The following is a 25,984-nucleotide window of genomic DNA, read 5'->3' as shown; positions in this document are numbered from 1 at the left end:
GTTTCCTCCTGTTAAAAGGGAGTTTTTCCTTCCCACTCTCACCAAGTACTTGCTCATAGGGGCTTGTATAATTGTTAGTTTTTTTCTGTATTATTGTGGGCTCTCTATCTCACAATATAGAGCACCTTTGGGCGATTATGGTTTGGTGCTGTATACAAAAATCGAAATGGAATTATTTATGCGATGATATACTACAGTGTTAATTGTGAATTTGCTGATTACAAATACAAGATTGCACACTTTCTGCTCTACTACAAGCACTTTAGCTTTTCTGCCTCTTCCGCATTTACCACAGATTATTTGGTGGAAAGCCCAGTAAACAGGCGCCAGTGACCACAGCTGAAAGCATGAAGAACTCTACTGTTATCTCCAACCCCCATGCTACCATGAATCATGTGGCTACAGTGCTGGAGTGTCCCGATGGAGGACTAAGTTGCTTGGACAACGAAACCAGCAGTCACCTGTTTGGAGGCCGGGCACTTGGATCGGGGACAGGCACGCTGGGCAGTGAGCAGGTGAGCAGGACGTAAATAATGGAGAGACTGGATTAGAATATCAGTCAAATAAAAAATATTACATCTATCAAGAAGATTCTTTATTCTCTACAGAAAGAATTTCATTTATACACTATAGGTGCTATCAGTCTTTTAAACTTTTGAAATTGCTGAACTAGACTGGATATTAGTTGATTTTAGTAGATGTCGATTTTGGATCTGTCAAGGGAACAGCTACTTATTCATTAGCTGTACTTTTACATGTAGCTGTACAGTTCTCCAACTGCTCACCACCTGTTAGTTACCATAAAAAGAGCCAAAGTATCTACTTGGTTTGTTTTGTGGTTTAAAAGCAGCTATACAAAAATAAGAAACATGTTTGCAGCATGACAAGAAGGTATTAATTAATGAATTCATGGAGTACAAAGGATGAATTGAAAGAGTTCCCAACTTTATTTATTAGGCCTTTGAGAAGTACCATCTGGTTTTGAAGGCAGTTCCAAAGTCAGAAGACGTGCCTATTCCTCCGTGGTTGGTCAGGGATTACATGAACTAAAGTTAAACGGGTTGCCATGAAATTTGGCACAGACATCCATCTGGTCTTTAGAGTTAATGCTACAGCGACTGCACGTGTTAGCTTTGCGATTTCTGGTCGACATCCAAACAAGAAGGTCAGGTTCGGCTTTTAGATTCAAAATGGTTATGCGCCTCTGAGCTCAGCAATGATCCAGATGTGTGTTAAGCACGTGAGATATGTTTGTAGAACTACTACAAGGCTTTGGGAGGGACACGGAGATAATTTCTGTTCTCACCTTACTAATTCCACAAATGTGGTAATTTCCTCGAACTGCTGTTAGGTGTGTTCAGTTGAAGTAGAACCTGGCAGTGTGTGTACTTGTTGGATTGACTGTAGGCTACATATTGCAGCACAGCACAAATGTGTGAGCATGCTGGATCATGACCTTTCCATCATGTTCACACATGATTCATTAGGCTTAACCAGATTAGTTATGAATCATGAAGTGTCACACTTTGTCATCTTTTACAAAGTAGCAGTCGTGTCTTTTTAAACAGTGGGCACGAAGATATCCAAATACTCAGTTATCCTAATGAATATACATCCTCTGAGAAAACTAGAACATCTTGTATACTTGTGAGGGTGCATGTTTAAAAATATGTCTGTTTGCTTTTATAATAGGGTTAGCATTGTCCTGGGCCAAAACAGGCCACTCAGTAAAAACACGGCTAACACAGTCGATCTTTTGGCAGTTAAAGAGCCAAATGCTAGTTTGTAGGGATAAAATATAGACCTAGAAGAAGGTCAATATCAATATATTTTTCCCTCATCAGCTCAGGGTTAACTAAGGTTAACCCATTAGGCCAGAAACATGTCTCCCAATATGATAATCTTACTCTGTGACTGCGAGATGTGTAAATCAGCAAGTTTAATTGGACTGTGTCAGTGCTCTATCTTATTGCTGCACATCACAAAATAATCACTTCAAAATATAGGCAGATTTTTTTTTTTTTTTTATGTTAAATCTAATTTTTGATCATCCTCAGGCCTCCAGCCCTGGCTCTGTGTACTCCTCCACTGGACCCTCCAACAGCCTGACGTGGGGAACCACCCTGAGCAGCTCCTCTGTGCAGAGCAGGGAGAGCACCCTGGGTGGACACGGTGGAACTGGAAGCGTGGGTTTCCCTTCTGTCAGCAGCATGCACACGAGCAGCGAGTCCATCGACATGAGCCTAGGCAGCGCCGGAGGTGGCGGCCACGGGACCCACAGGGAGGACACGCTGTCCGCTCTGGGTCGCACCGGCAGTGTCAAGACCGGCATGTCTGAAAGGTTAGAACACACATTTCCTACGAATGATCAAACATTGAGCCCTTTAATATTTTACATTCATCAGTTTGATTTTTGCAGAAGATTTCACATTAATGACAGTTCACCTGAGGAGAAAAAAAGTCGGATTGTGTAGAAGTCCTCTTAACTGTTACCTCTGTAAGCACTTTACTAATGTTTATGGTGTTGACTAGTTTTGAGTTGTAATGTTCTTTTGGTACATTATGTTAAAAAAAGACAGTAAAGCAGGTTAGTTATCTCATGACCTTGCAGTGTGCCTCAGTTTCTCAGTCAGATCAGTGCCTCATTATAACATTGTGTTTCTAAAAGCTAAGATAGCAACAGCTAAAAAGAGTTGTTAGTTAAAAGGACAAATAAGACAGTAATTGTAGTAAAATAATACAATCCAGCTGAATCCAGCTATTAATGAATGACCACTGTAGCTGCAAACAGCAGTTGAAGGGTAATAAGAAATGCATGCCTCATGTAAAATGGTCATGGCCTAATGAAGCAAATAAAAAGCTCCTTACATATGAAAGCGTAGGTTAAGTAAAAAATGGTTTGTATAATGCTTAATTCTAGTGAGCACTTGAAGTCTTTTATTCTAAGATCTATTGTGTCCAACATTCTGTTGACTTGACATCGGCTACCTTTTAAAGAACTCAGAATCAAAATGATGTATAAAGCATCCACCATGGTGAGTTGTCACTTCTTGTTTGTCATTCTGTCTGCACTCGAGCAGAAACATAATCCCGTGGCGCCCTCAGCTGATTATACAGTAATTGTGGTCATTGTAGCAGATTCCATCCTGACAGGTTGACTTTGTAATGTGACAGGAATGACATAGAGGAAACTTAATAGCATCTGAAGTTCAAGCTTTAAGGAGGTGACATCACCCTCGCTGAGTCTTCTTATTAGCTTCGCTGGTGAAGCGTCATGGACTTGATCTGTTCTTAAACATTTCTTCATTTGTGTTATTTTCTAAAAACTTTCTTTCTCTGTGTCTGTTGTGCGTTTTTTTTCCCCTTCCTGTCTTCCATCAGTCCCCTCTCCTCCCCCTCTGCTAGCCCTATATTCAGCCGAAACACCCTACCTCGGAGGCAGGACAGGTAAAATGTGCCTGTATGCAAGTGCTAGGCTTCTGGTGAAACAGCTGTGGATTTACCTACTAAACCACCACCTGCTGTCACACAGAGAGCACCACCAATAACCTCAGAGAGTCCCTCTGTGCGGTAGTTAGTTAGTATTTTGTGGTTTTAGTTTGAAATGTGTCGCTCTGTGTGGTGGTTTGTGTGGATATTGTTTTTATGACCTTTTTTTTAAGCTACTGTGTGAATGGTTGTGTGTCAGAGTGCATTTGTGAGGGTGTCTGTGTGGATGTTGGCAGCTTCAGTGTTTTTGTTTGGCGGACAGCTTCTAGTCTGTTATGACTGTTCACTTATCGCCACCTTGTGGTAGAGTACAGAGATGCCAGCATGAGCTTAGGTTGTGTTTGAGTTTTCACTGCAAAAATATCAATCTCAGATCATTATTTTTATTTATCTTTCTGAGTCTTTAAACTCTTTTCCACAGAAAAACTGAAAAATTGTGTCCAAAAAAATTTAAAAAAAGATGACTCAACATGTAAAGATGGATGTTTTTTGCAGTCTAGAAATAATATAAATTGGTAGTTGTTGAGAGATGCAGCCACACATGTTTCCTTGCCTCCTTGCTTCCTTTGTTTTCCTCTTCTGAAGTGTTTCTCTCCCACAGCGGACCACACTGTGGTAGAAACACTCTGCCTAAGAAGGGACTCAGGTACTGAATTCACTCCCCCGCTGGTCATGTTGCACTTTTGCACACTGGTTCACTAAATTGTCCTCCGCCTTTCTTTTTGTTGTTCTGCGTCCACATTCAGTCTTCGAGGCTTGTTGTCACGCTTTCAGGAATGCTTTTCTTTTTAATTTAGCACTTGGCACATTTGTTGTTGTGTTGTGCTTCTGTGCAGAGGCATGTCGCGTTGTCCCCCGTACAGATCTGTCACTGTGCTTCGATGCAGCACACTTGATTGTGGGCCTCAGATTTTCTTTGGCTTCTGCTCTGCTTTTTTTTTTTTTCCTGCTAGTTTATGTTTCTCACAGCTGGAAGTCGGTCAGTGTTGGCACATTGTTGTCTTAATTTGTTTCAGCATCTGATTCATCTGTCGCTAAATCCAAGCCATTAATCAGTTTGCTTCAGCAAAAAAAAAGAAAGAAATCATCTCACTGATTGTGACGTATCTGGGGAAAAAAATCCAAATCGAGATCAACTCATCCGTAAAAACGGAGACCTGTTCTGCTCTGTGTCCTCACTTCTGGTTTGACCTTTTTTGTCTTTGATGTCCTGTAGGTATGGTCCCTCACCACAGCTGCGAGGCCACGAGGAGGCCCGTGATTGGCTGCGCTCCCACTCCACCAGTGGCCTACAGGACTCGGCCAGCAATTCTCCGTTCTCTCCCGGCTCCAGCCTCACCTCCCCCTCTGGAACACGCTTCAACTTTGGACAACTCGGTATGTCTCCACATCTGACAATGTTACCTTAGTCCTTTGTCACAATTTTATAACATTTTATAAACATATGAGTAACAAAGAAATGTAATGCTTGCCAACTTTTACATTGCCGTATATCATTTTCACAGCATCAAGCCCGACCTCATCAGCTCAGATTAACCTTGGTGGTCTGCGCAACAACAGCCTGACCAATCAGGATGCCCCTATCGACCCTTGCTGTGACAACCGTCTGAGAAACTCCTGCATGTCGCTTGACGAGAAGACACGCACCATGAGCAGATCGGGATCCTTCAGGGATGGCTTCGAAGAAGGTAGGAGGAGACGGGAAAAAGCTGGATGTGGTGGTTTGGTGAATATTCGGTGGCTCCGTGTGAGTCCTGGCCACGTTTTCCTCAGATGTTTGGTGAAATCTGTAATTAGGTGTAATCCTTTTCTAAGAACTGCATGCCCCCCCATCCCTCTGTGACTGTGAAGCCTCAGCTTCCTTATTTCACGTCCTCATGCCAAAAGAATTATTATTCCATTTGTTTAGAGAACATTAGGGCAGATTACAACCCCTCCTCAAAGAAAAGCCCTTTATCCCCCTTAGAAATCCATAATCAGCTTTAGTGTGGCTTTGTTTTTTTCATAAGCTTGTTTATTGGGAAAAGTACCCACCAGTGCTTTTCCCACCAGCGGGCAGACTCCCCACTCAGGAGAGGTTTCTCTGCTGGAGCCATCCCAATCCTCTGAGCCATAGAAACAGCACTTTGATTTAGAGGGGGGGGGAAGAGAAGAAGGGAGAGTGAAGGAAGCACAGTATTTTGTTCTCTCAATGGGGAAAAACCCAGCATTCAGTGATGTTAAAACAGTAGTTTGCTGTGAACTTGGATTTCAGTAAACCATAATAAACACATAACCTATTATAATGCAGCTGAAAGACATGCTAGGAGGTAAAGTGAAACATTTTATAGTTTAAAAAAAGTGCAGAAATTTATACTCCTCTCAAATTTGTCACAGTCATCCTGGTTGGTTTTAGGTTATAGGATGCTGACGTAAAACTTGAAAGCACAGATGATCATCACAGGCGGGTTTCACACCCAAAACTGTAAAGGAATACAAAGGCATGTGTGTCCTCCACAGTGAAGGCGGTGTGTAAATATAGAGGACAAAGCCATGAGCAAAGACATCAAATCTGGTAACACGTTTTGTGAAACAGCTGATTGTATGTGTTCTTCTAAATTCCACATTGAAACCTTTTTTCTTTTTTTTTTTAAAATATCAAACTCTGATAAACATCTTTTGTCAGCCATACCAGACATGTTCATGATTTCACCTTTTGCCATCCGTTATCTTCCTCCAGAACACTGTTACATTTCTAAGCAAACACATGTTTAAGGCTTTCTTTTGCTAAGAGACTAAGGTCACCGGTTAGTCGTGTCCTCTCTCGTGTACACAGTTTCAAAGCTGCCTTAATTTTGAAAGTCACGCACACCTGATTGTTTTTTTTTTTTTTTTTTTTTTTTTTTTAAGAGTTTGGTGGAATGTGCACGCACAGTTACTTCGCTGCAAACTTATTATTAAGACACCGCCATTCCCGATAGCATATCTGCCTCAGTTCTTTCCAGCTCTACGAGTCTGTCCTCTCTTTTACTAGTGGAGATAATGACAGGGTTCACAGTGAGGTGTGAGGGATATGTGGTGACATTCAAGATTACTCAGACATAACTTTCTCCATCTCACACACTCTTGCTGTGTGTTTGTGTGTTGGTTTGCAGTGTGCAGGCCTGTGAGGATAAGAGTGTGTGTGTGTGTACATGTGCGTATTACCCAAGTGTAGAGTTACCCGACTGTTCTTTGAGTGACAGGACAAAAGTCACATTATACTCAAAACACTTTGTCGGACCTGTCCTTTTTTTAAGAGCGACACCATTATACAGTTTCACTCCATCCCCTCCACCCAAAAGCCTCCCCATTTTATCATTGTATGTTCTGATCCTCTTCCTGCATCTGCAGGCTAAAAGAGACTTACTGGGAATTTGCACTCATAAAACCTTCAGCGCTACCGGCGTCCTTAATCAAACAACTTCTGTGAAGAATAATGGATATTAGTAGTTAGAAAAAGATGTAAACTAATAATGATGATCTAAAACTAAAGTGCAGTTCACCTTTTCATGTGGCTTCCAGCACATGATTCTGTCTAGACCAAATCAAGATAAAAGTGAGTCACATCTCATACTTACAAGGCTATTTATGAACTAATAAATCAGCTGGGATCGGCACAACCTCTCGGTGCGGTTGATGACATCACACTGCTGATCCTTTCTGATCTGCTCACAGCCAGGAAACAGTGCTGGTGTTGTTTCCCTGCCTCTGATGTGTTATTACCAGTTGAGTCATTAGTTGCGCCACAGTCTGACTGCTGCATGTAGGAGTTCTTTATCTCGGCAGTCATTATGTCATTTATGAGGAGGTGGGCAGGAGCTGGGAAGACTGGGAGGAACCGTGCTGGGTGGGCAGTGTTGGAAAAGAGTGGGTGGTTAGTGAGGGGAGTGTGGGAGGTCTGCTGATAATGAAGGTGCTTGTGTCTACAGATGTAATTTCTAATCACTGCTTTCACATTTTGTCTTTTCAGTTCACGGATCATCTCTGTCTCTGGTCTCCAGCACTTCTTCCATTTACTCCACGGTGAGTTCAGAAACTGCCAAGTTAAACAGAGTTAGTCATATATGACTGAGGTTCTGAATAAAAACTACATTTTTAAAGTGATGCAAAAGAGAAGCAGTGCATTTTTTCTGGATACATTATTTTTGGGTAAATAAAGAATAAGAAAAACATTTCAATATAACTGCTACTGAAAAAGCGTGCACTTTTGTGATGGTATCTAAAAGGCAAAATCTCATTTAAGGCAGTCTTTGCAAAGCAGCAGGTATTGTGGTATTGCAGCAGCACCACAATTCACATGGAAACTGGAGAAACCAGTTTGTTCTTTTGTCAGCGCAGTTATGATATACTGACTACATGAATTGGTGAATTTACCCCCTAATCCGCGCAGATATGTAACTCAAAGATCCTGTGAGAAATTGGCTGTTTGAAGTCACACGGGACAGCCCACGAGTATGCACTGTAGCCAGTCAGAGGTTTGTGCTTCACAGTGTGGCTCCTCCTCCCTGTGTGAGTTTCCTCACCTGGGCAGGTGTAGCAGAGAAACTCTCAGACACTGGCTGGTTCTTTTTGAGATAAAGAGTCGCAGGTTCAAAATCACAGAGGGGAAGAGACTGGAAGCAAAATGATGGCAACTTTATCCTTGACAGGCGCTGTCGCATCGTGGCAACTAACGGTAGGGATGAGACGGAGCAGGGCCGTAGGGTGCAGAAAGTCTTTGTTGTTTTTCTTGTGGTCTGAGTGTTGAATACAGCTGTTAACTATCTGATTATGTGGAACTTTTTTTTTTTTTTTCTGAGTGTAGATTGCGAGGTAATGGTGCTTGATTGATTTCAGAGATTCATTTGCAGTTTAGTTTAAAGGTCTCCAGGTTAGAAATCACACTGATATGAAATTTCTTTTATCCTATTTATTGCTTGTCCTTAAAAGCACACAAACATTTTGCCTAACTAAATTATATTCACATTTGAAGAGCTTATGTGTCACCACAGAGAAAATACATGATATGTTTTGTCTGCGTTTCCAAGACAGACTGCTGTTTGTGTATCTAGGATAAGCCTTTCGTGTGTGTGCGTGTGTGTGTTAGTGTTTGCATGCAATTGACAGCTCCGTTTGCGTATGTGGACAGATGCCACGTGCCACAACACAGATGTGCTCACACACCTCTGTGCACAGATTAGATGATAAAAGCTGTTGCGTGCTGCTGCTCCGATCAGGAGCTGGAAAGTGGACAGATGGAAAAATCGTGGCTTATCAGCTCTCCTGCTCAAGTTCAGGAGCTATGCTGAAAGACTGTTGATCACACTGCAAATCACACTGCAAAGTTCTATAAATGTAATTTCGTATTTAAAAGCTTCATATTAAATCTTATATCTAATCTTCATCAGAAGATGCAAAATTCATGGAAAACTGAGGCATTTGCTACGTCGCTGTCATTGGTTGGAAATGGCGTAAGACGGCTTCATAGTCGTATTAAATTTTAGCCTCAGGGAGGCCAGTTTTGATCCAACAATACACTGACCTCTTGCTAAGAAAGATCTTTCCGTTGCAGTGTGTTTACACATAAATGTGGGTGTTGCGTGTTTCGCTGTTTTGGTGAACGGCAGCAGGGTGTGTTGTGTTCGTGCGAGCGTTTGTTTTGCATGCTCTCACTCTGTACATATTTGACTACCTGTCTTTTCTTACTATTGTTCCATGTGTAGCCTGTCAAGACAATGAATCTCTCAGTGAAATGCCTTTAGGAGGATTTCTCTACTTTCCAGACATATTACGCCAGACAATATCTTCCACAGTTTATAAAGCTCATATCCATGGAGCTAACAAATCAGACGAGAGTGTGCTCCAACCTCCACTCTGCTCTGCTTTTTAATTAAAGTCTGTCTCAATTCAGTCAGTGGTGCCCTCTAATGGTTTTCTTATCTTCTGGTGTTTGTTTTACAGAATGAGGAAAAGTCTCAGTCGGAGGTAAGCATCAGCCCGCCCACAGCACTTCTCTCCTCTTTAATTTTCCGCACACAGCCACTGGACTTGTTGGAACACGGGGATGTTTTTACAGTTGGATCCAGATACACGTGTAGCTGTATTGTGACTGACCCTGTAACAAGCTCTTGTTCCTGTGAACACCTGCGCGTGCTCTTTTATGCTTTCTGCCATTTCACCGCTGAACCTGAACTTCAATCACAGCTTCAGAGCTTCAATCTGGGAGCCTGACTCTTTTGATGCTGGATGCATTTATGTGCTTAGCGTTACATACATGCTCCATGAAGGCATGCATGTATTTAAATCTATGTGTGTATGCTTTTGTTTTGGCGCCTTTTGATGTCATGGCATTTTTTTTTTCTTGTAAATCCTCAGATTCGCAAGCTTCGGCGGGAGTTGGATGCCTCCCAGGAAAAAGTTTCAGCCTTGACAACACAACTGAGTGCAAATGTAAGGCCTCAAGCACTTAAGAACATGCAAACCCAAACTGTTGAAGAACATCTGTCAAAACTATCAAAGGGGTTAAAAAAACCCTTTTATTATATATAGTATATAGTTTTTATTTTCCAAAGATTAAGCTAAATAAGCCATTATATGTCAAATAATTTCCATATATGCTCATTTCTAACTGCTAATTAGAGAAGTTTTAACAAACATATTGAGCTCTTTAAAATGCCAGCGTTTTCTCAAATTCCTGAACATTTTCCAAATACAGGCAGAAACACTTATTCAGACTGAGGGGATATCTCTTACAGGTATCATTTTACAACTGGTAGAATGATCAGAACATCTCTTTAAGCATCTCTAGACATGATCATTTCTGCCAACCCTGCTCCTGTATTGCACAAGTCCTGCCACGCTCAGCTGGTAATCTTCAGCCTGAGTGGGTGCTTGCTAGTAGTTTCACTGTGGATTAGAGATATGGAAGCAAGGCAGAGGTGTTACATTACAGCAGTGTCAAGTCCCAGCACAATGCCGAGGGTTTGTCCCAGATGTGGAGTAAAGATTTGTTGTCGATGACGCCTGGATACACAAAGTGCACACGAGTGTTGAAAGATAAGCACAGACGGAGCAGACAGGAGCTGGTATTGGGGAGGTGGGCTTTGTTCAAATGTATTTATATGCATGATGAATTATCTGAACACACCTTGAAGCCTTGGAGGCTGCTCTAAAAAGTCACGACTTGAATCACATGTCAGTCAGCACTGTGCTCAACTCTCACACACATTTCTACAGGCGTCCGCGGAACATTTATATTCACAGCCCAGAACATAATAGTGAAGGATGAGCAAGTTCACCCATGTCTAACTGTTTAAATCACCATAATGATCCATGTCACTCAAAAGGAATAGTTCAAGTCTTTTGTTGTAAATTTGTCTCCAGTTTTAATCCTTGGCACTCACATTATTTTTCTTTGACATGTCATGTCTGTGTCTGTATTTCTTTTGAACTGTGAACACATACCCAAGTTACCTCTTTCTCAGAAGGTCGTGTAAAAAAAACAAAAAAAACAAAAAACCACCTAGAGTTAAACTAGGTCTGACCAATCGTTGACTGTCTGTGGCCTTGAATGAGCCAAGGATCCAAGGATTGTTTTTGGAACAGTTTTGTCATAGTTGTACTCGTAATGTGCCCTCTCCAGAAGATAATATTTTTTCCCAGGACATTATTGGTTAGTATATTATTTGGGTTTGGTTATGTTTTCATTTTGGTGTGAAGATGGATTGACTAACATGTTTGGGCTTTAGCCTCAAGGTTAACGTGTCTCACTTTTTTCCGTTCATCCAAAAAGTAGGCCGTTCATTTTCTTATTGTCTCTGTTTATTAAATCAAGATTGTTTCATACACTTGCAGGATATTATAAAACAGACTTGGGATACAATTCTTTATACACGAACCACTTAGCTCTCTGAAGTTAGCTAAAATTTGTGTATTTGTATATTTGCCATGTTATGTAAGGAGTTGTTAAGATGCAATTTGATTGTTTCTTGTCAGGCTCACCTGGTGGCAGCGTTTGAACAGTCTCTGGGCAACATGACCATAAGGCTGAAGAGTCTCACCTTGACGGCCGAGCAGAAGGTAAAAACAGAAAAGAAAAAAAGAAAAAAATGTTTGGTTTCTGATGTTTGAAAGAAAACTACTGTGCACAAAGTCTCTGTAGATGATTGTTAGGTTGATCATCATGTTTTTTCTGTACAGGACTCCGAGCTGAATGAGTTGAGGAAGACCATCGAGCTTCTGAAAAAGCAGAACGCTGTTGCTCAGGCTGCCATCAATGGAGTCATTAACACACCTGAACTTACACCTAAAGGGGATCGCACAGGTACAGAAAATAACAGTAATGCCTCAGTACAGCAATTTGAATTTGTGCCAATAATATCAGGATTATTAACTGGGAATCATGCAAAGGCACTCTAGTATAGAGGCTCTGTATAGACATGTCTGGGAGAAAGGTCATCATGGGACACATTGTAATGCCATACATCTTTTCCCCATCCTCTGTCTCCCCAGCTGGCAGTAATGGCAGTCCACAGCAGCAGCAGCAGCAGCAACAGAACCAGCAGCCAGATCTGCGCATCAAGAGACAGCACTCCTCCGACAGCGTCAGCAGTGTTGCCAGCGCGACCAGCCACTCGAGTGTGGGCTCCAACATGGATGCTGACGCTAAAAACAAAAAGAAGAACAAAAAGAACTGGGTAAGAAGCCAGCAGTTTAAATAGATTATGTACAAGGAGGTGATTGCACTGTGTGACAACAAGCAGCCATTTTTTAACTTTTTTTTTTTTTGTCTTGTGTATCTGCATTTTCATATTTGTGTGGGTGACACATCTTTGTGTTTCTCCTCTTTAGCGTTCTTTGACTGGGGAGAAGGTGATTACAAACAGTATTTTCATAGGCTCAGTGTTGTTGAAAAGCAAGTAATGATGGATTTGACTGGTTATTTTAGAGATCAGAAAACATCAGCGTTTTACCTTGATATTTAGCTAAATGTAGTAGTTGTCTTTTGACCTGTAAATTATGTAGTAATGCTTTCTGGATAGAGTGTTGTCCCAATGTTGAGTCATTAGTGTTTTTTTTTATTTTTTTTATTAGTGATCATACAACAAATATGACACTTAAAAATTTTTTGTTGTTGTTGTTGAAAGACTTTTTTGTGCACCGGAGGACAAGTCAGAGATGATGAAGTACGAAACTTTTCTTCCTCCCTCTCTTCCTCCTGATTGACTGAAACAATGTGTTTGGCCACCTGTGCTTGTCAATCCAGATGTTGTCAAATGTCAGGAAGAGCAATGTAGCACTTTTAGACATCAGATCCTCTAGAGTTTCCTGCCTTAGGTCACAGTGATAATAAAATACCACTGCTTGGATAGATGAGACCCCACAGGAGCCTCCTCCATGCAGGTGCTGCTCATACAGTGAGTGATGTGTTGAGTGCATGGGGGCAGCGTGTGTTGGAGAGTATATAATGGATCATGAAAGACTCCTCGCTTCATGGTGGCTATGATGTAGAATTAGCTTGCAGCTGCCTGGAAGTCAAATAAAATCTCTAGTCCTGTAGGCATCTCTAGTTTAATCTGTTTGTCCCACCATAACACATTATCACCCCCAAACCCATATGAACATGTGCTGTTTTGTCTCTCTGTCTTCCTGTGCTTCGCTTCATGTGGCAGGTGTATGAGGTAAGAATGGTACGCTATGTGAAATGAAAGGAAAGAAGCCTAACCCCTGCACTTTTTATAGGTTACTAACATCGGCCCTCTTCTTCCTTTCCTGCACTTTGCTGTCACTGTAGTGCCTTTCTTCTCCTTTCTAACACTACTTCTCCCTGAAAGCTGCTCTCATGACGCTTGAGCTGGCTCTTTAAGGAAAAATTCACCTGAAAATGTCAGAAGAACCATAATGCTTGTGGTTCTTGTAGGAGATTGCCAAAACACCTTAAATAAATTACTAACATGAAGAAGAAGAAAACAAATATGTTTACATAAGAGTGTAAACATAACACATTACACTGTGTTTGGGGCTGTAGCTCTGAGTCAGTCATAAGACAGTTTCCCCCTATTTCTTCTCCCTGTGACTCACTTGCAGTTTTCCCACTACTTCCCCTCTCAACAGCTTTTCTAATAACCTCACCTGTTCATCGCCTTGCTTTCTTTCTTCTTTTTGTTTCCTGCAGTTGCGAAGTTCCTTCAAACAAGCATTCAGCAAGAAGAAATCTCCGAAGTCAGCCTCCTCTCACTCTGACATCGAGGAGATGACGGACTCTTCATTGCCATCCTCTCCCAAGCTGCCTCACAATGGCACCTCGGCCACAGGCCACATGCTCAGGAACACGCACTCCAACACACTGTGTGTACTAGCTCAACATCTGCATGTGACAAAAAACTGCTCAAATTGCACTATGTTAATGCTTCAAACTGCATTGCCTTGTGTGCGCATACAGATTGTCGGAGTGTTTGGACAGCGAGGCTGAGACGGTGATGCAGCTGCGCAGTGAGCTCAGAGAGAAGGAGATGAAACTAACTGACATCCGCCTGGAGGCTCTTAGCTCTGCACATCAGCTTGATCAACTCCGCGAGGCCATGAACCGCATGCAGGTCTGCAAATTTCAGACTGAGCTTACTGAGTATGCTTCACATTGAGATGGATGTAAACATTGAATGTCTGATTGCATATAATTGTTGCTGTACTCATGTGACTGAAGCGTTATTGATTTCTGATGTTTAGTTTAATGCATTTTTAATGCTAACAGTTTAATTGACATGAGGGAAGGGTGAATACATACATGTACATAAAAGATTATTTTCGGATGTTTATCTGCAGGTGGAGATTGAGAAGCTCAAGGCGGAGAATGACCGTCTGAAGCTGGAGAACCAGGGCAGCAGGACGGGCTCCCAGGCCTCCATCTCATCTTCTCCTCCCCCTCATACACACGGCCACACCCCAGGGCCTGCACCAGGGCTCTCCCAACATGGCCTCAACCTCACGGCCAGTGAGTCCACCAGCCTGGGTAAGACAGGACCTGCACAGTTCAGGATGATACATTACTCCAGTGTATTTAACAATGAAATGTTTTAATGTGTAACACTGACAATGGAGAAATCACATGTAACGTTGTCTTCCGGTCAGACATGTTGCTGGATGACACGGGCGGAGAAGGAGGAAGGAAGGAGGGGCGGCACGTGAGGATTGTCGTTAGCTTGGATGAAGACAGCAAGTGGGGAGAGGTGAGACTAATGTAACAAACGCTTTTCTGGTTGTTTTTAGGTTTTAATTTTATCTGTAGGCTTTTGGTATATTCAACTTTTTTAATTTTTCCATCACAGGAGGCTCGACCTCGACATTTTCTTATTGGTTGCATCGGTGTTAGTGGCAAAACTAAGTGGGATGTCCTGGATGGAGTAGTCCGACGCCTTTTCAAGGTAAAGACAGGAAAATGGTTAAGAATCAGATAGAGACAAAACATGGTTGGCTGTATTTGACACATTTATACTTCCTATATTGTATAAACATAATTTCCTTCCATTCACTTTCATGTTTTTGGACAAAACATTCTCATTCAGAAACATTTCAGTCCTTAGAAAGCTGCTAAATGCTTTATCTCTGACAGGAGTACATCACCCATGTGGATCCAGTGAGCCAGCTAGGCTTGAGCTCAGACAGCGTGCAGGGATACAACATTGGAGAAATCCATCGGCCCAGCAGCCCCAGTGCCGCCAACACGCCTGAGCTGCTGCCGTGCGGCTACCTGGTGGGAGACAACACTATCAACATCCAGCTCAAAGGTACCAACCTCTCAGCATGCTCATTGGTCCCAATGAGTTCGCATCGCAGCCTTCAGATATGAGAGAGTAGTTTTTAAGAGAAAGGTTTCCCACAGTAATAAATCAAAACAAAACACCTTGTGCTAAAACTTAAAATATGTCTTGGGTTCAATAAATGAATAAAAATTTTATTTCACTGTAAAAAAAAAAAAAACAATGAATAAAGCTGTCAAAAAAAGGATTTTTAATTGTGATACATTAAATTATCTGAATTTAAACAAACTATTGATTGATTAAAAAATCTAATTAATACACTTTGGTTATGAAAGGTAGAGGATTTTAGCTAACTGAACTAAAGAAAATAACATTAAGATATTTGACAAACTCAGTCATCTTCTGCAAACTGCTAACCTCCCATGACATGAATATATGTGTCCGTGTACAGGTGCAGGAAGTGAAAACGTGGACTCGCTGGTGTTCGACACGCTCATCCCCAAGCCGATGCTGCAGCGCTACGTCTCCCTGCTGAAGGAGCACAGGCGCGTCATCCTGTCAGGCCCCAGCGGTACAGGAAAGACCTACCTGGCCAATCAGCTATCGCGTCACCTGCTGCTGCTGGAGGGCCGACCGCTAACTCCAAATGCTGTCGTCACTTTCAACGTGGATCACAAGTCCAGCAAAGTAAACATGCACACAGATTCTCTACATGCTGGTTGTTAAACCCAGTCTGCAAAATGTAACAAGCACAAAAAGCTACATTGCAGAGGAATTCCTCTTTAGTGGGTCGTAGGAGGTAACAGCTGAATTTATCACCTCTAAGAGCTCCGATATTTAATTTTTCTAGGGTTAAGTAAGTGTTGGGTTGACTCTTGAATATATTGAATTTAATTCTTTATGTTTAGTTTGCAAAACTGTAAACAACAGCTACAAATATTAGGGCAACAATTATTTCAATATGTCAGAGCAGTTTGCACCCCCCCCCAAAACATGGTTGTTTTCTAAAGCGTCTGGTCAGACGGGTTTTTGAGAAACAACTTGTTCCCTGGCTTAAGAAATGTAAAACGTAATCTATGTGTTTGTAGGAGCTGCGTCAGTACTTATCAGGTTTGGCCGAGCAGTGCAGCAGTGTCTCAGGGGCAGAGAGCCCTCTAGTGGTCATCTTGGACAACCTCCACCATGTCAGCTCCCTGGGAGAAATCTTCAATGGTCTGTTCAACTGCAACTACCAGCACAGGTCAGTTCACTACACATTCCATCTGCACAGTCCTCCTAAAGCTTGAATGGATTTTGTATACATGCTTGGTGTTTTTACTCAATAAAGACTAGAAGTATCGCATTTATTTGAAAATGTGTACAGTTGTTCTGTAGAGCAGGTTGGCTTCACTTTACCTCAAATGAACTGAGCTGAAAGAAAACCCCTGTTAGAACAGCTCAGGGAGTTACGTCAGATTAAAGCAGAGTAAATCCCTCTCAACGTGTTTAGTAACTTCATGAAATGATGTACTTTTCTTGCCTTTCAGCCCTTACATTATCGGCACCATGAGCCAAGCCACTTCATCTGCCCCCAACCTGCAGCTTCACCACAACTTCAGGTAAACTGGGGATTTATACCATAGCTACGTAAACCCTACAGCTTAACCTGACATGCACCTCCCTAGAAATGTGACTACAGGTTCGCTCCATGCAACCCACAGCTACAGTGACAGGCCTGTTCAGAACAGTTGATTCTTCTTCTGTTTTTCTGGCTACTTTTCACCCCCGTTTTTGAATTTATCAGTGAGAGAGTAACAATCATCCCCTCAGTATAAAGAATAAATGTCATAGCATCAATATAAGAACTTAGAAATGTCAGCAAATTCCTGGAGGAAGCCTGCTGAAACTGCCAGAATGGACCTGAAGGAATGTAAAAAGAATTGGAACAGCTAGACGGACAAATATGTGTGCACCCGAAAACAAAATGAGCACAACAAAGAGCAAAGACCTGGGGGGGGGGGTAACCCCAGCGTTTTATTTGTTTCTATCGGCTGGCACTGCTTATAAAACACAGAGACCCAACCACACAGTAATTAAAACAAAATGCACCAGCACAAGCATAAATACCAACAACTTATATAACGGTACAGGAAAGACCTACCTGGCCAATCAGCTATTGCATCACCTGCTGCTGCTGGAGGGCCGACCGCTAACTCCAAATGCTGTCGTCACTTTCAACGTGGATCACAAGTCCAGGAAAGTAAACATGCACACAGATTCTCTACATGCTGGTTGTTAAACCCAGTCTGCAAAATGTAACAAGCACAAAAAGCTACATTGCAGAGGAATTCCTCTTTAGTGGGTCGTAGGAGGTAACAGCTGAATTTGTCACCTCTAAGAGCTCCGATATTTAATTTTTCTAGGGTTAAGTAAGTGTTGGGTTGACTCTTGAATATATTGAATTTAATTCTTTATGTTTAGTTTGCAGGCAGCACGGTGGCACGGTGGTTAGCACTGTTGCCGCACAGCAAGAAGGTCCTGAGTTCAATTCCAACATCAGGCCGGGGTCTTTCTGTGTGGAGTTTGCATGTTCTCCCCGTGTTTGCGTGGGTTCCCTCCGGGTACTCCGGCTTCCTCCCACCGTCCAAAGACATGCAGCTTGTGGGGATAGGTTAATTGGAAAATCCAAATTGCCATTAGGTGTGAATGTGCGAGTGAATGTGAGTGCGAATGGTTGTCTGTCCCTGTGTGTTGGCCCTGCGACAGACTGGCGACCTGTCCAGGGTGTACCCCGCCTCTCGCCCTATGACAGCTGGGATAGGCTCCAGCGTCCCCCGCGACCCTGAAAAGGATAAGCGGAAGCGAATGGATGGATGGATGTTTAGTTTGCAAAACTGTAAACAACAGCTACAAATATAAAACTGTAATATTAGGGCAACAATTATTTATATATGTCAGAGCAGTTTGCACCCCCCCAAAACATGGTTGTTTTCTAAAGCTTCTGGTCAGACGGGTTTTTGAGAAAACCCTGGTTCCCTGGCTTGAGAAATAGATTATGTTGTAGGCTGTCGTTGTAGAGCCTGGCAACTGAATGCTTAGATTCACATGATCATAGTTACAGCTTCTCCCTTCAGGACAGGCGGTAGGATGTTATATTTCTGAGTCCTAATATGCCTGTGTGATCTCTGATCAGGTGGGTGCTGTGTGTCAACCACATGGAGCCAGTGAAAGGTTTCCTTGGCCGCTACCTGAGAAGGAAGCTGATCGAGATGGAAATCAGCAGCCGGACACGCAACGTAGAGCTGGTGAAGATTATTGACTGGGTCCCGCGGGTCTGGCACCACCTCAACCGCTTCCTGGAGACACACAGCTCCTCTGATGTCACTATTGGTGAGAGCACGGGAGAGAACAGGGAGTGCATAGATGCCAGTGTGGAAGCACTATTTATACCTCTGCTCTGTGGTTTGCAGGACCCCGTCTCTTCTTGTCATGTCCCATGGACGTGGAAGGCTCCAGGGTTTGGTTTACTGATCTCTGGAATTACTCCATCATCCCCTACATGCTGGAGGCAGTGCGTGAGGGACTGCAGGTTGGGCTTAGTTTTTGTTTGTAGAGTTATTAAACATATTACCATTCTTCTCTTTCACATTTTTCCCATTTCATCAAAGAATCAGAAGCTGTGTCTTCTTTCATTTCTGTTCACATATGTTCCAGCTTTCACTCTTGTCTGCTGTAACTTTTAGTTATTACTCATAAACCTGAACCTCAGCAACAAACTTGTTTTTCAAAACTGTTGTCCTAAATTCTTTGTCCACCTCGAAGCTTCTCTGGGTCACAGTTCTGATGTTCGTCTCTCTCTGTAGCTGTATGGCCGCAGAGCTGCATGGGAAGACCCAGCTGCCTGGGTTATTGACACCTACCCGTGGTCAGCAACCCCCCCTCCAGGTGACTGGCCCCCGCTGCTGCAGCTCCGGCCAGAGGATGTCGGGTTCGATGGCTACTCAGCCCCGAGAGAAGGAGTCAGAAAAGAGCCGCCACAGAGTGACAGTGACGCAGACCCACTGGTGAGTAAAGAGCAGACTGTGATGCCTGTTTCTGTTCTGAGCATTTAAACCATTTAAACCAAATGCACAGTGTCTACTATAACCTGTGTGTGAAAGAAACTGCTTCGTGCATAAAGCTCAGTCGAACTGACACTTAGTTGTGCCGACAGATGAACATGTTGATGCGTCTGAAGGAGGCAGCGACCTCGTCGAGCCCACAGAGCTACGACAGCGACTCCAACAGCAACAGCCACCAGGATGACATCCTGGACTCATCGCTGGAGTCGACCTTGTGATGCTATCTGAAGGCAACACCGGCATCACTTTAAAAAAAAAATTTTTCTTTTAAATAATAAGAACTGTTCTCAGTGTGAGAACTTCCGTTTGAGGGTTGAATTTCATGCTACAAAATCCAGCCACCTTAATTTGGGTGCAGGTAACCCAAATACTTTAAAAAAGGAAAGAAAAAAAAGTGAAATTGCATTTCAGTAAACGGGCAACAGAAGTTTCTACTGCACTGCGCTGTTTGTCCTGTTTTTTGTGTTTTTTTCCCTTCACCACTGTGGCCCGTGGCTCCTCTCTCTGGAGCCTGACATGTATTCCAGACAGACAGAAGAAAAGCACGCAGCCTGTTGCTGTTGGCAAGGCTTCATCATTACCATCATCACCAGCCATCAGTGTACTTAAAACACCAGCCAGGAGTCCTCCATCCTCCACAAGGCTGCAGCATCGGTCCAAGGACACCAGGCTAAGACACTACGGGTCCTGCCAAGCTGTAGTGTGCCAGAGCTGCCTGCAGATGGTGATACAGGCCCTCAGCTCTGGAGCGTGAGTGAACCCTGTACTTCAGCCTTCTGAAAACATATATGCTGCTGTGGGTTGAATGGATGGAGGAACAGCCAGCCACTTTCTTGCTCCTCCTCCTCTTCCATTGCTGAAGTTGCCTGTGTGATCACTGGAGGATGAATCGAGCCAAAGTGAATGTTCAGTCTCATAGCATGCCTGATCTCACTCCAACAGACTTCTCAGAGAGTTCATTAGTTGTCCATCCCAAACTAGCAAAGACAAAAAAAAGAGTCCATCGAAGGACACGTGTCCATTAAAACCAACTAAGCGATGAGTTCCTACCTGCCATAGCCGAGCGTGTTTGTGGACATGAAGGATGGGAACTGATGGCTTTCTATATGGTACCAGAGAAGTAAGCAAATACTGTAGCAAAGCTTTGTCTACACCGTGTTTTAAGAAAGAACCTTATGAAGGCAAGCTTAGTTAGTTGAATCAAAAGTTGTTATCACAAAACCTACTTACACTTTGTTTTGGTATTTTATTATATTGCACTTTTTCTTTAAGGTCCACAGAGGTTATATGGCATTATAGCTGAGAAATTATTATTCCAGTAAATCTAGAAGGATAACATGTAGGTTTTACTGGCTAAAGAGACAAATATAAACACTTACTTCCTGAGAAAAGCTTTTTGTTTCTTTTTTTTAATCCACAGCATCTGTAAAGTAACTTTTAAAAAACTGCACAGATGAAAATCTCTTTTACAGAATCCCTTTAAAGTTCTCACAAAAAGATTTTTAAATGGAAAGGGCACTTAATGGGAAGTTATCATCCACCACAGCTAGATTTGTCCTTTTTGAGGAATTCTTCTCCTCTAGCTGTGTTACAACTTCACCGTGCAAGTCTGTGAGCTCATGCTTCAACCCCCTTAGTAAACATTTGAGATCTCCATGCACATTAGCCCCAAGCAGGCGGTTGTAGCACAGAACCCTTTTGGTGCTGGACTGAATTCTAACAAACAATGCCTTACTATTTTCTACGTGCATTAGCGGATTCTTTATTCCTCTAAATGGCTGTAAACTTGACAGGGCTCTGAGTCGACTCTCACCTCGAGCGACTGCGGTTGTCGAGGAGTGATGCGGACCTCTCATCATATTATTCACCAATGCCGCATGATTGAATACACATGAAAGAGAAGTAGTGCTTTTGTATGCATGTGTGAACTGAGAAGATGGTGTAAATATTTGGACCACTATCAAGAAAAAGATTCGGATGTGTTGTGGTGCTCAATACCCGAACTTAACTTATTGATGGTTGATCGGGTGAGGGGAACTTTAAGAAAAAGTCTTTAATTTTTTTTATACCTCATCCACATCGTTGAACTGTGCTTCTGCCACACTTATTGTCTGTTTTTATGTGATTTGTGATGAACAAAACTGTCATAACTACATATTGAGCTAATTATGGAAAACTAGTGCATATGCTGCTTTGTTTATATTAATATAATTAATCAGAGGTGAGATAAAAGTACTTGTGGTTGAATGATAATGAAAAGTGGTTTGCCATTATTTCAGTAGCTTAAAGAATTACGAATATCATACTTTTGTTTTAAGCCTCCCAGCCTGCCTTCTGGGAGGGGTGCTTAAAGCTGGGGTCATGGAGTCCAGCGCGACTTTCCATGTTTTTCTCACCTATCCTATGCAACATTCATTCTGATCTCCAAATGGAAGCCAAAAGCCGCATGCGTGTTTGTTTTCAGCACTGCCTCGAGATGTACAGCTTGGAACCAGATATGTGAAGACTTTACAGATTTGTGGCCAACGTTCTTTGTCCATTAAGTGTGTCTGTGTATTTCATAAGGCCTCTCCTGCTACTGTCCTCGTAAGCACAAAGAGACTTAATTCTGTTTGCGTGTGTAAACCCACTCTGAGAGGTGTGGATGTCTATCAAGCGTTTGACTCGTCTGTTGATTTATTACTCACAAACTCAATGAATGTTTAGCCTTCTTAGCAATGTACTTTTTTTTTTTTTTACATGTAACATAATTTTGTAAATAGTTTATTATTGTGCAGCATTTTGATGACCTTTTTCTAGACAATTTGTTACAGTACTTGAAAAGGAGTATTTTGTGTACAGTCTCTTTACATCAGAGCAGATTGGTGCAGTTTCTCATCACTGGTTTGTCCAGGGCTCAGAGAATTAAATTTGATATCACTGTACTAGTCTTAAGTTATTGTGTTTCAATAAAATTAATAATTATTTATGATTGAATGGTCAAACTGTTATCTTAAAACTGCACACACATGTGACTTGGAATTGTTTAGTTTTATTTGATTTTTGTACAAAAGGTGAAATAAACATATATACAGCACATAATACAACATAGTTATTAAACAAATTGGTATAAATTAACAAAATAGCTACATTTTTCAATAAACAACTCTATTCATGTCAATGTAAAGTAACGCAATATTCTTGGCATAAAACTTCCATACGAACTTGTACAAAATACTGTACAATTCAACAAAGCTGTGCAAAACAACAAACTGTGTCTCAGTAGCAGATCCTGTCCAGTGCGCATGCACTGATGAAGCCACAAACATGGGTGCAACTTGTTTGAACGGCGACGTTGATGGTTTGTCACAGCGGCAGTTTCCTTCTAATCTGGTCACAGTCTCATAAAAACAGATCATGGGTTATAACTCTATACTCGCTTTTCAAAATAAATTAAGATACTGTTATCTCCTCTTCATCTGACTCCGAGAAATCCGAGTGCTTACTGGAGAGGGAGGGAGAGGAGATGGTGGAACCTGCCGCCCTCATTCTCTCTGTTCCGAACTCCTTTTCTTCCTCCTCTTCCTCTTCGGCTGAGGACTTCTTGCCCACATCGCTGAGGTCCGGGTGCGGGTTGGCTTTGGTGGGCAGCGTCTGCTCGCGGCATCCACCGGAAGACAGCAGCTCTCGTTCCTTGGAATTTCTCCATTTCATCCGTCGGTTCTGAAACCAAATTTTTACCTGCAAGAAGGAGAAAATCATGAGTGGGTAAAGTTGTTTGTCGATAATGGGTTAGTCGCTAGAGGATTACGGAACTGGTTTTTACGCACGGCGTACTGAACATTTTGAGCACTTGCGAGTTTTACCTGCGAGTCTTTTAGGCCAAGTTTAGATGCCAGCTTCTTCCTGTCGGGCTTGCTGATGTATTTCTGTTTCTGAAACATTTTCTCCAAGGCTTTGCGCTGCACGTCGGAGAACACCGCCCTCCTCAGCATCCCTCTCCGGGGTTTTCCTCTGGCTGCCAAGGGCCACGAAAAAGTCCCCGGGATTGGAACAACGGATGAAGATGCTACAGTGCAGGAAAAACAAAACAGAAAATTAAGTGGAAGCAATTAGCATCGTTTTCCGTCATTAAAGACAACCACCATGCCACAAATGTACCGAATTGCTGTACTTAAAACTGCCTGGACATGAGACCATGACATGGCCGCATGAATATAACGATTCTGCGTTAGGACCAGCTTTCAATGGATTATTATTTGAAGTTTCCCTTTTGGAACTGTGCAGTGCTTATGCGTCCTGAGTGAAATGGCACGAGGTGACTAATTAGCACATTGGCCGGTCCCCAACCGCATTGGTATGGTAAAGAGGTAGCATATCCTTTAAGGAACCCTGTGAGGGCGGATAGAGGAGTTAATAAACCGTGAACGGTAATTGTGTAGTAATGAACTAACGGTGAAAAGACTCTGGACAGGCGGCGAAGGCCATATATTATCGCAACAAAAGGAGATTTACACTTTCAAACTAAACACAACTGCATACCAGAATACTGATGCTTGGATGGGGGAGTGAAGAGTGGAGGGGAATGGTGCTTTTTTTTCGTGCCCTCAAATCATTTTCATTAAATGAACACGAAAAGCTATTCAGGACGCTGGAGTTGTTTTGTTGAGGCATTCAGCTGAGCCCATGAAAAGACTCCATCTCTATTATGATTTGTCTGAATGAAAGACTAGCGACTTTATAGACTTTTCTAAGAGATTATTCTTTATCTCAAGTCGATGATTGGCCCGCTCGGAGAAAAGAGAAACGTTTAAGGCACAGACAGAGTGGGGATTTGAGGTCAGCGGTAACCTATCCTATGAGTCGCCCAGCATGCAGAAAACTTTCCCCCGACTGCTCCAATTGGAGCACAACTGGGATTTTTTTTTTTTTTTTTTTTTTTAACGTTGGCGTTATTTGAAAATCCCCTCTCCCGGCGAAGGACGGTGTTCCTGTCCGCACACTACTGCCTGGACTCCCCCTGACTGCAGCTGCCCCGCGCTCGCAGTAGCACCAAGAACAACGACGCGCTATGTGGTCTTGTGAGAATATTGAAAACTCTCAATAGCGCCTAATAGGGAAATTAGTGCATGACTGGTTCACGCCTTTGGTCCGACTGGTAAAAGTCACTCTCCGGGGTGTGTGGGTGGTTCACCCGGTGGGAGCTGACCAAATTGGTCACGGTGGTGAGGGCTTTGTTGCCCGCCACAGTGGCCCGCTGGCCCCCCGGACGCTGTGGGAAAACGCGGTGCCGGGGAAATGCCAAAACGCCCCCCAATGGGAAGCAAGGGGGACTATAACTCGCCACCCCGCCTCAAATTTAGAGCGTGACGATTTGGGATAATTGGTTAATTAGGGGGTGGGTGTGTGGGTCCACGCAGAGGCCAGAGCCAGCGGTCCCCATTAATGAGACAGTGATTTCTTCTTTTCTGGCTGTTTGTTTCCCTTACTGCTTCTGTTTTGGTTAAAATATATGACAGGAGGGGGTGAAAGTGTTTTACATTTAAATGCAATTAGTACAGACACGACTCTAAAGGCCAAAGAGAGTCGTAGATAAGGAAGAAGCGAGTAAAAAAACCAAATGTTGCGCCTACCTGGTAAATAAGGCGCCCTGAATATGGGGTGAAAGGTTGCGTCAAAGCAGGGGACGGGGAAGGTCTTGGTGTTCAGACTGTGGACTGCAGGGGGTAAGGACGCTGTTGAAGAGCAGAGCATGTTAAAATCATTCCTTCATTTAGAAAAGAAAAAAGTGGCTCTAAATCAAACGCATGCGCGTAAGGAGAAAGCAGAGCGATGCTGTAGTGTCTACTCACCAGTCTTTGGTGAGGGTGCGAGGATGGCGTTCACTCCAAACTTGAGAAAACTCGGATCCTTGCTGTTCGGCACCGATGTTTTAGGTGAGCACGATTCGCGCGTCCCCGTACCCACCGCTACCGTGCGCTCCAGCGCGCCGCCGGTGGACACGGTGGTGGTGGCTGTTGTCACGGAGGCGCTCGCTGACGGGACAGTCCGGTTTATAAAGGCGGCGGGACGGCTTATCCGCAGCAGATCCTCCACCAAGAAGCTGGAGTGGGTCTGGAAGGCCGACGGCAGGGTCTGGTGGAGCGGGAGAGCCGCGGCGGGCCGGTACAGCCCGGGGTAGAAGGCAGGAGGCGCAATAACGCTTGGGATCATCATGGTCCCGGCTTTAAGAAAAATTCAAATACTCCTTGTGTCAGCTGGGAGAGAATCAGTCTTGTGAACGGTTGCTAACTCCTCTGGTTTCCTCACTCTGGGGAGAGAAGTTTTATAGTAGCCTGCCCCCCCTCGGCCCTCCACTCAGGGCTGACAGCCTCAACAATGGTGCTCAACAAAGTTCTCCACATGGGTCGCTTTCATGCAGCATCTCCCGGGCCGCTGATTGGCCGGAGGACGCAATTTATGATTGTATTAGACTTCATAAGCAAGTATCACACAATGTGGGGACCACAAAGGAGGCTCAGTCATCAATTTTGCATGTTGGCTACTTTCCTTTCAGTTTGTTTTGTTTGGCAGAGCCAAGCGCCCTAATTAAAGAGCAATCTTTGTATTCAGGTATTATATTGGGAGATTTAATGACTGCTTAAAAAGATATCATTCCCT

The 25,984-nt window shown here is 43.1% G+C and overlaps 2 protein-coding genes across 4 annotated transcripts in view; one reads left to right on the top strand and one right to left on the bottom strand.

The window, feature by feature from the left end:
- Positions 1–22,316, top strand: part of nav2a (neuron navigator 2a) — a 101,556-nt gene extending 79,240 nt beyond the window's left edge. For all 3 annotated transcript variants that reach the window (XM_085460698.1, XM_085460696.1, XM_085460691.1), the window contains exons 16-40: positions 296–515; positions 2,058–2,341; positions 3,382–3,447; positions 4,091–4,135; positions 4,706–4,866; positions 4,995–5,177; positions 7,481–7,533; positions 9,451–9,474; positions 9,865–9,939; positions 11,485–11,568; positions 11,689–11,812; positions 12,001–12,185; positions 13,664–13,836; positions 13,931–14,084; positions 14,311–14,497; positions 14,617–14,714; positions 14,814–14,909; positions 15,098–15,272; positions 15,697–15,932; positions 16,334–16,485; positions 16,772–16,843; positions 18,418–18,614; positions 18,695–18,813; positions 19,088–19,288; positions 19,438–22,316. In XM_085460698.1, the coding sequence (XP_085316824.1) occupies positions 296–515; positions 2,058–2,341; positions 3,382–3,447; positions 4,091–4,135; positions 4,706–4,866; positions 4,995–5,177; positions 7,481–7,533; positions 9,451–9,474; positions 9,865–9,939; positions 11,485–11,568; positions 11,689–11,812; positions 12,001–12,185; positions 13,664–13,836; positions 13,931–14,084; positions 14,311–14,497; positions 14,617–14,714; positions 14,814–14,909; positions 15,098–15,272; positions 15,697–15,932; positions 16,334–16,485; positions 16,772–16,843; positions 18,418–18,614; positions 18,695–18,813; positions 19,088–19,288; positions 19,438–19,563 (3,490 nt within the window). In that variant the 3' untranslated portion in view covers positions 19,564–22,316. The remainder of the gene's footprint in view (positions 1–295; positions 516–2,057; positions 2,342–3,381; positions 3,448–4,090; positions 4,136–4,705; positions 4,867–4,994; positions 5,178–7,480; positions 7,534–9,450; positions 9,475–9,864; positions 9,940–11,484; positions 11,569–11,688; positions 11,813–12,000; positions 12,186–13,663; positions 13,837–13,930; positions 14,085–14,310; positions 14,498–14,616; positions 14,715–14,813; positions 14,910–15,097; positions 15,273–15,696; positions 15,933–16,333; positions 16,486–16,771; positions 16,844–18,417; positions 18,615–18,694; positions 18,814–19,087; positions 19,289–19,437) is intronic.
- A 63-nt stretch (positions 22,317–22,379) lies between these two features.
- dbx1a (developing brain homeobox 1a) lies at positions 22,380–25,623 on the bottom strand. The gene is made up of 4 exons (XM_085460702.1): positions 25,177–25,623; positions 24,958–25,059; positions 23,191–23,393; positions 22,380–23,065 (listed from the first exon to the last, which is right to left on the bottom strand). Exons 1-4 carry the CDS (start codon positions 25,538–25,540, stop codon positions 22,778–22,780), a joined length of 957 nt encoding a protein of 318 aa, XP_085316828.1. The 5' UTR covers positions 25,541–25,623; the 3' UTR covers positions 22,380–22,777.
- Between the last annotated feature and the right edge of the window lie 361 nt (positions 25,624–25,984).

The sequence above is a fragment of the Copadichromis virginalis genome, linkage group LG1, assembly GCF_057382275.1.
Source record: "Copadichromis virginalis isolate Kocher_CV1m ecotype Utaka linkage group LG1, C_Virginalis_male_GT1.1, whole genome shotgun sequence".
Classification (NCBI taxonomy): domain Eukaryota; kingdom Metazoa; phylum Chordata; class Actinopteri; order Cichliformes; family Cichlidae; genus Copadichromis; species Copadichromis virginalis.
The sequence above is the reverse complement of the archived record's forward strand: the minus strand, read 5'-3'. Positions and strand labels throughout refer to the sequence as shown.